Source organism: Dictyostelium discoideum, assembly GCF_000004695.1.
Source record: "Dictyostelium discoideum AX4 chromosome 5 chromosome, whole genome shotgun sequence".
Lineage (NCBI taxonomy): Eukaryota > Evosea > Eumycetozoa > Dictyosteliales > Dictyosteliaceae > Dictyostelium > Dictyostelium discoideum.
In genome coordinates, this window is record NC_007091.3 from 690,921 (window position 1) to 703,736 (window position 12,816).

Here is a 12,816-nt window from a genome sequence, read left to right on the forward strand (position 1 = left end):
TTTTGGTAGTTCAGATGGATTCTTTGGTTGTACAGCCACCCGGACTACGGGAGAAACCGAGAATTTCATAACTCTTATATTATGAGCCGTTTCTTCCGTAGAAATCGTACCAGATTTAACCAAGAACTGGTCTACACCAACCAAACCAATGATATTACCACATGGACAATCATCGAGAAGTTCAATCTTTCTACCCATCATAAGTACGGTACGTTGAATTGATTTAAGGTATAGATCATCCTTTTTGCCTGGTACATAATCTGGTCCCATGATACGAACCTTTTGACCAGTACGGATGGTACCAGAGAAAACACGACCAAATGCATAGAAACGACCTTTATCCGAGGTTGGAATCATTTTAGATACATACATCATCAATGGACCATTTGGATCACAATTAGCAATAGCCAATGCACATTTATCATCCATTGGACCTTCATAAAGATGACTAACACGATATTTCTGTGCTTCCAATGGTGATGGTAAATGAGAGACAACCATTGAAAGAATGGCATCTGAAGCTGGTAAGAACTTTCTCATGATTGATTTGATCAAATTCTTACCCTTCAATTCAGCATCTTCAGGTGAGAGAGAAATGTTGAGTACTTTCAACATTGAATCGATTCTATCTTGATCTTCATCGATTACTGCACGAGTCAATTTATAAATTGGATCCAAAATAAATTGACAAAATGCTCTTTGTAATGGTTTTGCTTCACCACTACCATCATCAGATGAAGGTACATTTGAAGTTTTCCATTTCTTTGATTCTTGATCAAAGTAATTATCACCCCATAAACGTGACATTAATTTCTCTTCAGAAACACCAAATTTTGAAGCGTAAAGTTTTGCGAATTTACCAATTGTAAAACCCCAACCATGTAGGCCAGAACCAAATGCAATTGTACCTTTCTCTGGTGAGAGGTTAATATCACCCATCATACCATTACCAAATTCATTGTTTTCACCAGTACAACCAAATGATCCAATTACTACATTTACAGATTCAATGGCTCTTGTAAATGATAAATAGGCATCTTCACTGTTTAATTGGAGTTCCAAAAGAAAACGATCAACCTTGTTTACAAATAAAACTGGTTTAATACGTTCAGCCATTGCTTGACGTAAAACAGTTTCAGTTTGTACACAAACACCCTCAACACAATCGATAACTACCAATGCACCATCGGTAACACGAAGTGCTGCTGTTACTTCAGAACTAAAATCAACATGACCTGGTGAATCAATAAGATTGATCAAGAATTCGTGTGAGCTACAACCAGTTGGTAATTTCTCATCTTTTGGCATTTCAAAGTGAAGTGAAACAGATGATGACTTTATGGTAATACCACGTAATTGTTCATCTGGACGACATGACATATATCCTGCATTACCAGATACCTTATCTGCAATAATACCAGCTCTTTGAATTAATGAATCAGTAAGAGTAGTTTTACCATGATCAACACTTTTTTTTTTTTTATTATTTTAAAAAATAATAAAAATAATAATAATAATAATAATAATAGAAAATAAAAAAAAATATTAATAATTAATAAAATTTTATTAAATAATAATTATAAAATAAATTATAATACTTACTGAGCAATAACAGACATATTTCTGATATTTTCACGACGATCCATAATTGAACGAATTTGATCTATTGTAAAATTGACCATTTTTTTTTTGTTTTAGTTTTTTTAGAAATGAGAGTTTTTAAAATGAATTTTAATAATAAGAGTTTAAAGAGAATAATTGTACAAAGGCAAATTAAAGTTTGGCCAATGTAGGGGAAAAATAAAGTTTAAGTTTTATTAATTTTGTTTTGTATATGTAATAATATTTATTATTGATATGACAAAAATAAAAAAAAAAAAATTTTGTTTAAATAGTTTTCCTTTGGCCAAAAAAAAAATATTTGGGAAAATAGAAAGAAAATATATTATAATTTTAATATAAAAAAAAAAACAACCCCCCAATCAATATTAATTTTTACAAAGACATCAATTCTGAACATATTTTCAATTTCATTTTTTTTTTATATAAAAAAAGAAAACTCAAAAACCAAAGAAAAAAAAAAAGTCCTTTCCAAACTATTTCTTTTAAAATATTAAATCTTTTTTCAATCTAATGTTATCAAAAAAAACTTTTTACATTACATTTTTTTAAAAAAAAAAAAAAAAAAAACTCCCATAATTTTTAAAATTAATTAAAAATGTTCTAATTTAATTTTAAAAATGACATTATTTTAATAGGGTGGCCTTACCAGCATCAAATTCTATCCTTTCGAGACCCATTTGGTGGGATGTGTGGAGAAATCCATACAGTTGGTTCAATTCCAATCTTGAAAACAAATAAATCTTGCCATCTGTTTTTTTTTTTTTTTTTTTTTTTTTTTTTTTTTTTTTTTTTAAAAATGTTCTAATTTAATTTTAAAAATGACATTATTTTAATAGGGTGGCCTTACCAGCATCAAATTTTATCCTTTCGAGACCCATTTGGTGGGATGTGTGGAGAAATCCATACAGTTGGTTTGATTCTAATCTTGAAATCAAATAAATCTTACCATCTGTTTTTATCGACACTGAGTTTGGTGTATTTTATTTGGTAATAATTGCATTATTGCTTACTAAAATTAGGTTGTTATTATTGGTGCTTTTAGACTTTTTTGATTAGGTGAGGGATTTTCTTTCTTTTTTCCCAAAAAAATTTATTAAAAAAAAAATTATAAAAAATAAAATAAAACATTCAAAATAATGGGTTCAAATCTTGGTCTGACCACGAATTAACAAATAATAATAATATTAATAAAAATAACTTAATTTTAAAAAATAAAATAAAAAGGATAGTCGACAAGTTTTTTTTTGAGGGAAAGGAAATTATATATATTTTTTTTTTTTTTTTTTTAAAAATTAGGATATTTAAAAAAAAATCATTAATAAAAAAAAAATTAAAAACAAATTTTATTGTATCTCATTTTTTGGTATATCCTTTTTTAATTAAAAAAAAAAACACCAACCAATTATGTGTTTTTATTTTTTAATTAAAAAAAAAAAAAAAAATTGTAATAATAACAATTTTTTGAAAATATCCCATTTAAAAAATATCTTAATTTGATTTTTTTGAATTTTTTTTTTTTTTTTTTTTTTTTTTTTTTTTTTTTTTTTCACAAAAATTATCTTTTTTTTTTTTTTTTTTTTTTTTTTTTAATATCATTTTTATTATTACCAATTTTTTTTATTATTTGTTCATTTTCATAAACAGAATGAGCTTTTTTAGTAATTTATTTTCAAAACCTGAAGAGTAAGCAAATAAAAATAAAAATAATTACAACAAGATAATTTTTGAGGAAATTAAAAAAAAAAAAAAAAAATCATTAATTAATTTTAAAAAAAAATCATTAATTAATTTTAAAAAAAAATCTAATCTTTTATTTAAATAGTAAATTAACATCTTTTCAAGTTTCAAAAGCACCAACATTTGAAGAATTTAAAAAAACATTAAAAGATAATGGAGTCTCTGATACAACATTTGAAGATTTGTTTGAAAAAATGGTATTAATGACATTGACGTCATTTTTAGAAAAGTACCCATCAAAAGAAACTTCAAAATGTCAACATAGTAAGTTTTATTTTTTTTTCTATTTATATACCAACAAAATTATTAATAGATTTTTTTTTTTTTTTTTTTTTTTTTTTTTTTTTTATAAAAAGTTCCAACACAACCAGAATGGTTTTATTCATGTAAAACTTGTTGTAATGAATCAAACTATTATTGTAGAAATTGTTTTTTTGATGGTGAACATATTGAAAAAGGACATTCAATTTCAATGACAGAAAATTCTAGTGGTAGAGTTTGTGATTGTGGTGGTGAAGGTATTAAACCTGAAGCATATTGTAGTAAACATATTAAATCCAATGAAAAGGTAAAGCAAGAGCTACTAAGTAAGATTCCAAGTTTCGTTAAAAAGGATATTCACATTTTCTTTAGATACTCACTTCAATATCTTCAATATTTGTCAACTACATCAGCAACTCAACCAACAATCTCTGAAGAGAACAAAGAGGAGACCATATTAATTGGAAGTTGGTTCATTATGATAGCATCAATTTCATCGTCATTGGTTCATATGGCTGCAGAAGAAACTTCAGGAAGAGTTTTAGATTCATTAGAGAATGGTGAATTTAAATTGAATGAACACAAACCATTACCTTACAAAATTGAAACTCATTCAATGGATGGTAACAGTGATATTATTCAACCATTTGCAAGTAAAAATTCAAGTTTATTATCATTTGTATTTGGTAATAGTACCGCATTGCATTCTCTATTGCCATTGATCATCATTTTATATGATAATCATAAGAATTTCAAATTGGTGGTAATTGAAGAGTTTCTTAAAAACTATTCAAACTTATTTAAAAATAGAGATCAAGTTTCCACCGATATCTCTTTGAAAATGTCAAGTCTCTATTTGGGTAATAGTTTAATTTCAAAGTTTTGTACCGACTATTCAAAATATAATTACTTGGAATTGGTATTACGTGCTCATAAGAATTACTATGTACCATTGTTATTACCATTCTATCAAACTTCAAATCCAGAGGATATCAAAAAGGATGTTATGTTACAAACTGATCTTGAAAATTTCCCAAGATTAATGAAATCCGCGAATATTGTAAAATACTTTGTAACCGATGAAGAGAAAATGGATTTATTCTTTGAATTGGCAGGTTCTTATCATAAATTTACAACCTTGGAATATATTGACCCATCAATTTCAACTTGTAAATTCCTTTTAAACACTGAACATTACCTTGTCAATACCATTAGAAATATTTTGACAACTATTGAATCTGAAAAAGATTTTATTTTTGATTCTGAAACTTTGAAAAAGAAGTTTTTAGATTCAACAATTAAAAGTATCGCCGAGAAATTGGTAAAGAATATTAAAGAATTAAAAAAAAGAGAAATGACAAATCGTTGTGGTATGATGTTAGAACATAAGGACTTTTTCGTTAATTTCACCTATGCTGAAATTCCTGTACATTTCCCATTGTTCCGTATTTTATCAGCTTTCTTATTACTTAGTGGAATGGATCCAATGGAATTGTTGACAACAAAATATAATCTAACTCAAGCTGATATCACTGAAATGGTTACAACTATTCTTTTGTTTAGATTCTGTTATATCACCTATGATATTCAATCCTCCACTGAAAATATCACCGATATCTCCATGTTGTACGATTTACATATACTTCAAGTTGGTCTCTGTTTATTGGGTACAAAGAAATTCTTATTGACTTTCTTTAATGCTTTATCATCAATCAGTCATGGTAACAATTCAAAGGTATTCGTTGATAATCTTTCCTTGTTAATCTCTGTATTCCAAACTAGAGCAAATCTTGCACCAACTAAAACTCAAGCATTCTATCATTTGTACCAAGGTGCCATGTCTGGTTTATTCTTTAAAGTTCATTTCCGTTCATTCGATATGATTTTACCAGGTTTCACTGAAAATGATATTTGTGAAAAGCATATCGAAGAGTTTACAACACCAGGTGAAACAGAAAAGCTTTTACTCGATCAAACCAATTGGAAATATTATGATAAATATTATCCATACTTTTCTTTGAACTATCGTGATTTAATCTCTTCAAATTGTTCAAAGAAGTATAAAGCCTATCAAGAATCATTGGGTTTACCAGGCAACTTCAATCCATTACCACCACAACTTGAAGAATTACCATCACAATTATCTGGTGTTTATTCAGCATTAAATGATCAATACCTTTTCGAAATGATTTTCAATGTTTTGGTTGCACCATTGCACTCAACATTTGTTGATTATGAAAATTCCTTTGAATTACAATCTGTTATCAAACGTTTATTCTCTTCAGTTCCAGTTCCACCAATCAATGAATTTTTTTATATTTTAACATTGACTTTCAAATCTTTTAAAGAACAATTCTTACCAAAATTACAAGATTCAGAGAAATTGGAATTACAACAATCACTTCAAGAATACTTTAAATTGGATTCTGAAAATAAATTCACTTTCAAATTCCAATCAACAATTAAAGAGAATGCAATCACTCATTTACTTCAAGTTTATCATGTTAACTTGGGTGAATCAAATGGTAAAGTTATGTTATCATTATATGATTTACTTTTAAAATATAATGAAATCATTAAAAAAGATAATTTACTTTATTCTGAATATACTTCAAATATCAATTATGTTTTCAATATTCTTTTTGAATTTGATTCTGAAATATTTAATCAATTTAAACAACAATCAAATGTAGTTGCTGCTGTTGTTGATGTTGCTGCTTCTGCTGCTGCTGTTGATAACTCTACTACAGAAAATACCACCACAACCACTTCATCATTAAATGTTGAAGATTCATTAAAAGATTTAAATATTAAAGATGATTCAACAACAACAACAACAACTACTGTTGATGCTACTGCCACCACCACCACTAATGAAGAAACAACAAAGAATTGTGTAATTTGTAATGGTAATGAAGAAGTTGGTAGATTATTTTCAATGTCATATATTGATTTATCATCAGTTACATTCCAAAATGCAACTAGAACTGTTTATCAATATTCAAAGGATAAAGAGAATGGTTATGATCCACGTTATCAAACTTTTCTTGAAAACTTTTACTTTATTGATATTAAACCAGGTACATCACAATACATTCCATATAAAGATGATCCAGCACCATTATTTGCATGTTATCTTTTCCAAAGGTGTCCATCCACTTATATCTCTAGTTGTGGTCATAATGTTCACAAGAAATGTTTAGAAAAATATAATAAAACCAATCCACCACCAGTCAATACACTTTTCAACAATACCTATAAATGTCCAAAATCAGGTTGCTCAAGAGAATGTGACATTCTCATTCCATTAGGTAAACCAGATACTTCATTAGATTTTAAATCTTCAGCCAATGAATTATTCTCAACCATGTGTTATTTCGATTTCTTAGCTTTGATGGAAAAAGAAAACAAATACAGTATCGATAAGTATTTATGGAAATTTGTTTTACAAAATATTGAAACCTTGGAATTGAAATCAAGAAAAACCAAACTCTACAATGAATCTGAAAATGATCCAGAATACCATTTAATGAGTGAACAAGAATTCCAAAATGAAATGTTAACAACTTCACGTCTTTTCAAGGTAGTTATGACTGCAGATGTTGAACCAGAACCACTCTTACCAATTTACGACCAATCAACCTTCTTTATGGATCCATTCACAAGTAGTAGTTATTCAGTTTACTTGGAACCAAAAGAACAACCAATTGAATTGTTATTCAAAGGTTTAGCATTATACCTTTTCAATGTACTCCTTAATCATTGCTTTAGAAATAAAGTTGTTCCAAGTGAAAGTGCTGATAATCCAACCATCGTTTCAAAATTAATCATTGAAGAATTTAATAAACTCTTCTTTGATGATTCAAATAAATTAAAACAATTGGATCAAAAGGTTTATTTAGAATTTAAAAATCAAATCCATCCATACCTTAGAAAACTTTTGATTTTCAATAATCTCTACAAACCAGAATCATTGAAATCTTCAACCACTTTTGATATTTCTTTGGATGTACTTTCAGACTTTAATCAATGTATGAAGTTATTGTTTAATTTCGATTCAATTGAACTTTTATTCTCACAATTGGTTACAAAGGATTATTTAGAGTTAACTTTGAACTTCTTTATGAAAAAGAGAAAACTCAGTTCAAATATTTCAAGTTTCCCACAATTATTATGTACCTATCCACCACCACAACAATATGACTTCCTTCCAGATTTCTTTGAAATGTTGCCAAAATATGCCGATTCTATCAAAGAGAATACTGATGTTGGTAATTGTTCAGTTTGTAAAAAGATTAACAAAATGGTTTGTTTAGTTTGTGGTGTTGGTATTTGCCCAAGCACAACTTGTAAACTTGGTCCAATCGTCCATTTATATTCTTGTCAATCCGCTCCAATAGGTTACTATCAACATGTTCCTTCTCCAAGTCTTTTTGTTTACATAACAAAACATAGTATTTTCACAAGATCATTCTCAACCTCCATTTACTTAGATAAAAATGGTAAAAAACCAACAGATCTCTCTGATTGCAATTTAACTCTTTCAAAGAAAGAATTGAAAAAACTCTTTATTAATTGGATGAATCATTCAAACTCTAATTTTTTAATTAAAAATAAATAAAATAATTTGAATAATTTAAATAATTTAAATAATTTAAATAATAAAAATAAATAAATAAATAAAAATAAATAAATAATTAAATATTTAAGTTAATAAATAAAATCATTCTATTTATTGAGTTAAATAAACAAAGAATAAAATAGCTAAAATTGAACTACCCCAATTAGCAACTATAAAACCAAAAATTCTACAACGATGATTATAATCCCAACCAACATGGGGGTGGAATTTGAACACCTGATAGAATAAAATGATTGGTAAAGCTGCAATGTTTACACCTAATGCTTGAGCAAATGATACAATGTAAACGCTAAACATTATATGCATTAACCAATAATAAAAGTTTGCACTAGTGGTCGGTTAATTCCTGATGTCCAATAAATTGTTATAAAGAAAAGTGTACATGATACTATAACGTATGGAATTTCAAAAACAATCATTTACTTACTGTATCACGTTTAAAGTATTCTTTTTGAATGAAAAACATTAGTGATACTAAATAAATTAATACCAAGTATCAATGCTTCCCAACTCATTAAAACTCTTTGTTGTTGATCAGATGAACTATCCTTTAAGTCATAAAAAGTAAAACCAATTACAAGACCAGAGATTGTACTTTGAGCAAAACTACCTATTGTATAATAAACGTCACGAAAGTAAATTATATTTAAACGTTTATAAACTTTAATGAATTGAGTTAAATAACCATTTGCAAATTCTCTTGCTTTACCTTTATTTTCAACGACGTTGCCATCTTTACCATTTGAAATATATTTTTCTAATGTTTCTTTTGATTTTAAATGATGATCCAATTCTTGTAATACATCTTGATATTATTTTGATTGTTTCCAAACTGTTTGTCAATCAAGATTTGTTGTACCACTAATACCTGCACCAGTTGCTTCTAAAATATATTAAGCAGGATTTTCATCTTCAGTACATGGACAAACACCATTACGTTGGAAATAAGAGGTTAAATTTTTAGATTTTTCACCTATATCACCAAAATATACTTTTTTACCACCCCTTGCTAATATTTCAAAACATAGAAAAAATAAAAATTTAGATATGATCAATTTGTAGTTCACCACTTTGTTAAAATGAGTGATGGTATCTTCACTTGGAATAATCTTAAATATACTGTACAAGGGAGGGGCCAAAAAATTTTAGTTACAGATGATGATGATGATTTACCAATTGTGTCATTTGAAAAGTTTGGTGTTGATGTTTGTGATGTTAATGAGTTTGGTGTTGATGTGGATGATGATGATAATGGTGGTGAATTTTTATTAGAGTTTACAATTTGAATTGGTTGGAATGATGATTATAATGACGAGCTTGAAGTATTACTAATAGATCCTAATGGTCCTAATCCACAAACTGAAATTGCATTACTTATTGTCGAGTTTAATGGTGATGATGAAGTTGGTTATGCTCCTGGTGTTCCTCCTGAATTGGAGTTTTTCTTCCACCCAATAAACGATGGCATATTACTTTATTTTTGTATAAACTCTTTTTTCTAATTAGTAAAAAAAATTAAAAACCAAGGAAAAAAAATTAAAAATAATAAAACTATTTTAAAACATATCACATTACGATAGTGATTTTAAATCAGTAAAAGAAAAAAAAAAAAAAAATTAAACATTTAAATAATAAATAAACTAAAATTTAATCTTTTAAATAATAATAATAAATAAAATTAAAAATAATAAATTAATAAGAATAAAACTATTTTAAATAATCACTTTACCCTTGTGATTTTAAAATATTAGAAAAAAATAAAAAAATAAAAAAAAAATATAATTATTTGAAATATTTTTTTTTTTTATTGAAATAAATATTATTATAAAATGAAATTTAAAATGTTTCTTTTTTAAAATTCAAGATTCTAACATGGCAAACAGTTAGAAATAATTAAATGTTTGCCATGTTAGAATCTTAAATTTTAAAAAAGAAACATTATAAATTTCATTTTATAATAATAGTTATGAGATGATTGCTAAATGAAATACAAACTATTGTATTGGAAAGTTGTTGACAACTAATGTTTAACCTGCAATTGGAAATGGTCTTGTTTTTTTGATTCGTAATCAGGGAGTGTTGATATATAAGATTTTATCATTTTGAATTTGTTCCATGGTGAATGATTTTTGTATTGTGTCTTTGTCCGTATACACCATGAAACTAAAGAGATCGTGCGCTATTTCTTTTTTTGAATGTCGGAATATTCTTTAGATTTGCTTCCCAATTTTCATGAAACATAACATAAAACTTTCCAATAGTTAACGAACCTGAATTACCCTTGTTGAAATATGGTGGTGATCTCCCAGTTGAACAGCTTTGCTAAAGTTGGTGGTGGATATGTTGGTTGTAGAAGTAGTTGATGTATTGGTTGTAGAAGCAGTTGATATGTTGCGTGTTGTGGAAGAGGTTGGTGTGTTGATTGTAAAAGTAGTGGATTTGTTGGTTGTAGTGGTAGAGGTTGAGTGCTTTAAAAACTCCTCTTTCAACTTTGAATAATTTTTATGGGCAGCATATTCATATAATTTATCATAACAAGGAAATCTAAGTTTAATACTATCCCAAGCAGTTTCAAAAAGATCAAAAGATTTACGACTAATACCCTTGATGAATTGATTTGCATACTCTTCTTTTTGTAAAATGAAAGTTTTTACCAATGATTCTAAATCATCAGATTCATCAAATTTAAATATATAATCTCTATTATTATTTTTTAAAGTTTGGCATATTCTACTTGATGCTGTGGATTTACTACCTTGATATGTACAATCATCACCTTTATTGACAGAAAATCCGAAATCAATTAAAAGTGGATGTTTATTTAAAACTAAAATATTTGACGGTCTAATATCTCTATGAATTACATTCTTTTTGTGGATTGATTGAATTATATCTACCAACTAAACAATTTTTAGAAAAGTAAGTAAAATAAAAGTATTAAATAATAATAATAATAATAATAATAATAATAATAATAATAATAATAATAATAATAATAATAATAATAATAATAATAATAATTAATATTAAATAAAGTTACCTCTGAATAAAATGATGCAGGTGCACCACTGCTATCAATTGGGAGTCCTCTTGGTGAGATTTGAATAAAAAAACCTTTTTCACAACATTTAATAATTGATGGAATACCAGTTATACCCTTTAATCTATTCAACATTGAAATTTCATTGTCATATTCCAATTTTTGATGAAATACCTTGAATACTTTAGAATTATCAACAATAAATACTTGGGATGTTGCGCCAGAGAAAAATTCAACTCCTGATGTTTTTGATATTTTTAAACTGGATGGAATTGGAGTGATGTTATATTCTACATAAGACATAAGATCATAAAGATGTTGGATACCTGTTGTTAAAGGGTAGTCTTTTGTTATTTCAAACTTTTTACTACCATCTGAAAGTTTATATCTGAAAAATTTGATTAATTCTTTGTTTATCAAGAAACCAAACATTGATCCATCGTTGAAATGACGGTTTGAATTTTCAACTACGAATTCCATGTAACTAATAACTTGACCTTTATATTGTGAAGTATCTAAACTTTGATTGATTTTAATGTCTCCTGTAATATAAACCCAGTATGGTTCATATGGGAAATTGATATCTCTTATTGCTAAATCACAAAACATTTTAGGTTTAGAGCTGCACATCATTTTAGAGGTACCATCATATATTTGGATTTTTTTTCCTTTGTTTAAAATTCTAAATATTCTAAATAACTCTTTTTGTAATGCTTTTTCATCTGTGTATTGACCTGTACTAATTTCATTTACTAAATTACCTAATTCAACCTTAACCTCTGTTGTTGGAATTTTCCATTGTTTGAAATTGCAATTCTCTTTAATAATTCCCGAATCATTCTTTTTTGAAAAATTTTGAGAATATGTTGTTTTGCTTAAAAAAAAAACACAGTTGTTAGATATATGTAAAAAACATTATGTAAAACAATAAAAGCATTGATATTTTCTTACCTCTGTTTGAGTTCTTGATTCTACAAGGGCTTCCACCATTTTCTTTTTCCTCTAATTTTTTATTATTTTCCTCTAGTTTTTTATCTTTTTCCTCGTTATCTCTTTTCAAATTTTCAATTATTTGAAGTAAATCTTTTTCAGCCATTATTTTCGTTATTATTATTTAATAAAAAATTATAAAAAATGAAAAAAAAAAAAAAAAATTTTAAAAATTATAAAAAATAAAAAATAAAAAAATTTTTTAAAAATTATGAAAAAAAAGGCGCGAAAAAAATTTTCGTTACTAATCCATTTATGTATCAGATCAAATAAATTGTTTTTGTAATAATTGATATTGTTGTGCTTGTTGTAACTGTTGTGCTTGTAATTGTTGATATCATTGGGCTGTTAACGCATTTTGTGGTGGTGGTTGTTGCTCAAGTCAACCTAAAATGAACACCTAAAATGTATTAAATACTCAAAAAATAACATCCAAAGTGTGTGGTGAATTATTATGTGTTTTTTTAAAATTTTAATTATTTATTTATTTCATTTTTTTTTTTTTTTTTTAAGTTATTATTTA

General features: G+C 26.7%; 3 protein-coding genes and 1 pseudogene across 3 annotated transcripts in view; 1 reads left to right on the forward strand and 3 right to left on the reverse strand.

Annotated features, from left to right (window-relative positions):
* cinC (elongation factor 2) overlaps positions 1–1,682 on the reverse strand; it is a gene marked incomplete at both ends in the record, with an annotated part of 2,696 nt that extends 1,014 nt beyond the window's left edge. The window contains 2 exons of the mRNA XM_631959.1: positions 1–1,468; positions 1,603–1,682. The exon at positions 1–1,468 is cut by the window's left edge and continues 1,014 nt beyond it. Of these exons, the coding sequence (XP_637051.1) occupies positions 1–1,468; positions 1,603–1,682 (1,548 nt within the window). The remainder of the gene's footprint in view (positions 1,469–1,602) is intronic.
* A 1,586-nt stretch (positions 1,683–3,268) lies between these two features.
* DDB_G0287859 (Zinc finger, N-recognin domain-containing protein) lies at positions 3,269–8,242 on the forward strand (the record flags this gene model as incomplete). Its single annotated transcript, XM_631960.1, has 3 exons — positions 3,269–3,306; positions 3,446–3,624; positions 3,717–8,242. 3 exons carry the CDS (start codon positions 3,269–3,271, stop codon positions 8,240–8,242), a joined length of 4,743 nt encoding a protein of 1,580 aa, XP_637052.1.
* Positions 8,243–8,353: 111 nt separating this feature from the next.
* DDB_G0287785 (hypothetical protein) lies at positions 8,354–8,560 on the reverse strand (the record flags this gene model as incomplete). Its single annotated transcript, XM_631961.1, has 1 exon — positions 8,354–8,560. The coding sequence occupies one exon, from the start codon at positions 8,558–8,560 to the stop codon at positions 8,354–8,356; it is 207 nt and encodes a 68-aa protein (XP_637053.1).
* Positions 8,561–10,524: 1,964 nt separating this feature from the next.
* On the reverse strand, positions 10,525–12,399 carry DDB_G0287787 (annotated as a pseudogene; the record flags this gene model as incomplete).
* Positions 12,400–12,816: the final 417 nt, after the last annotated feature.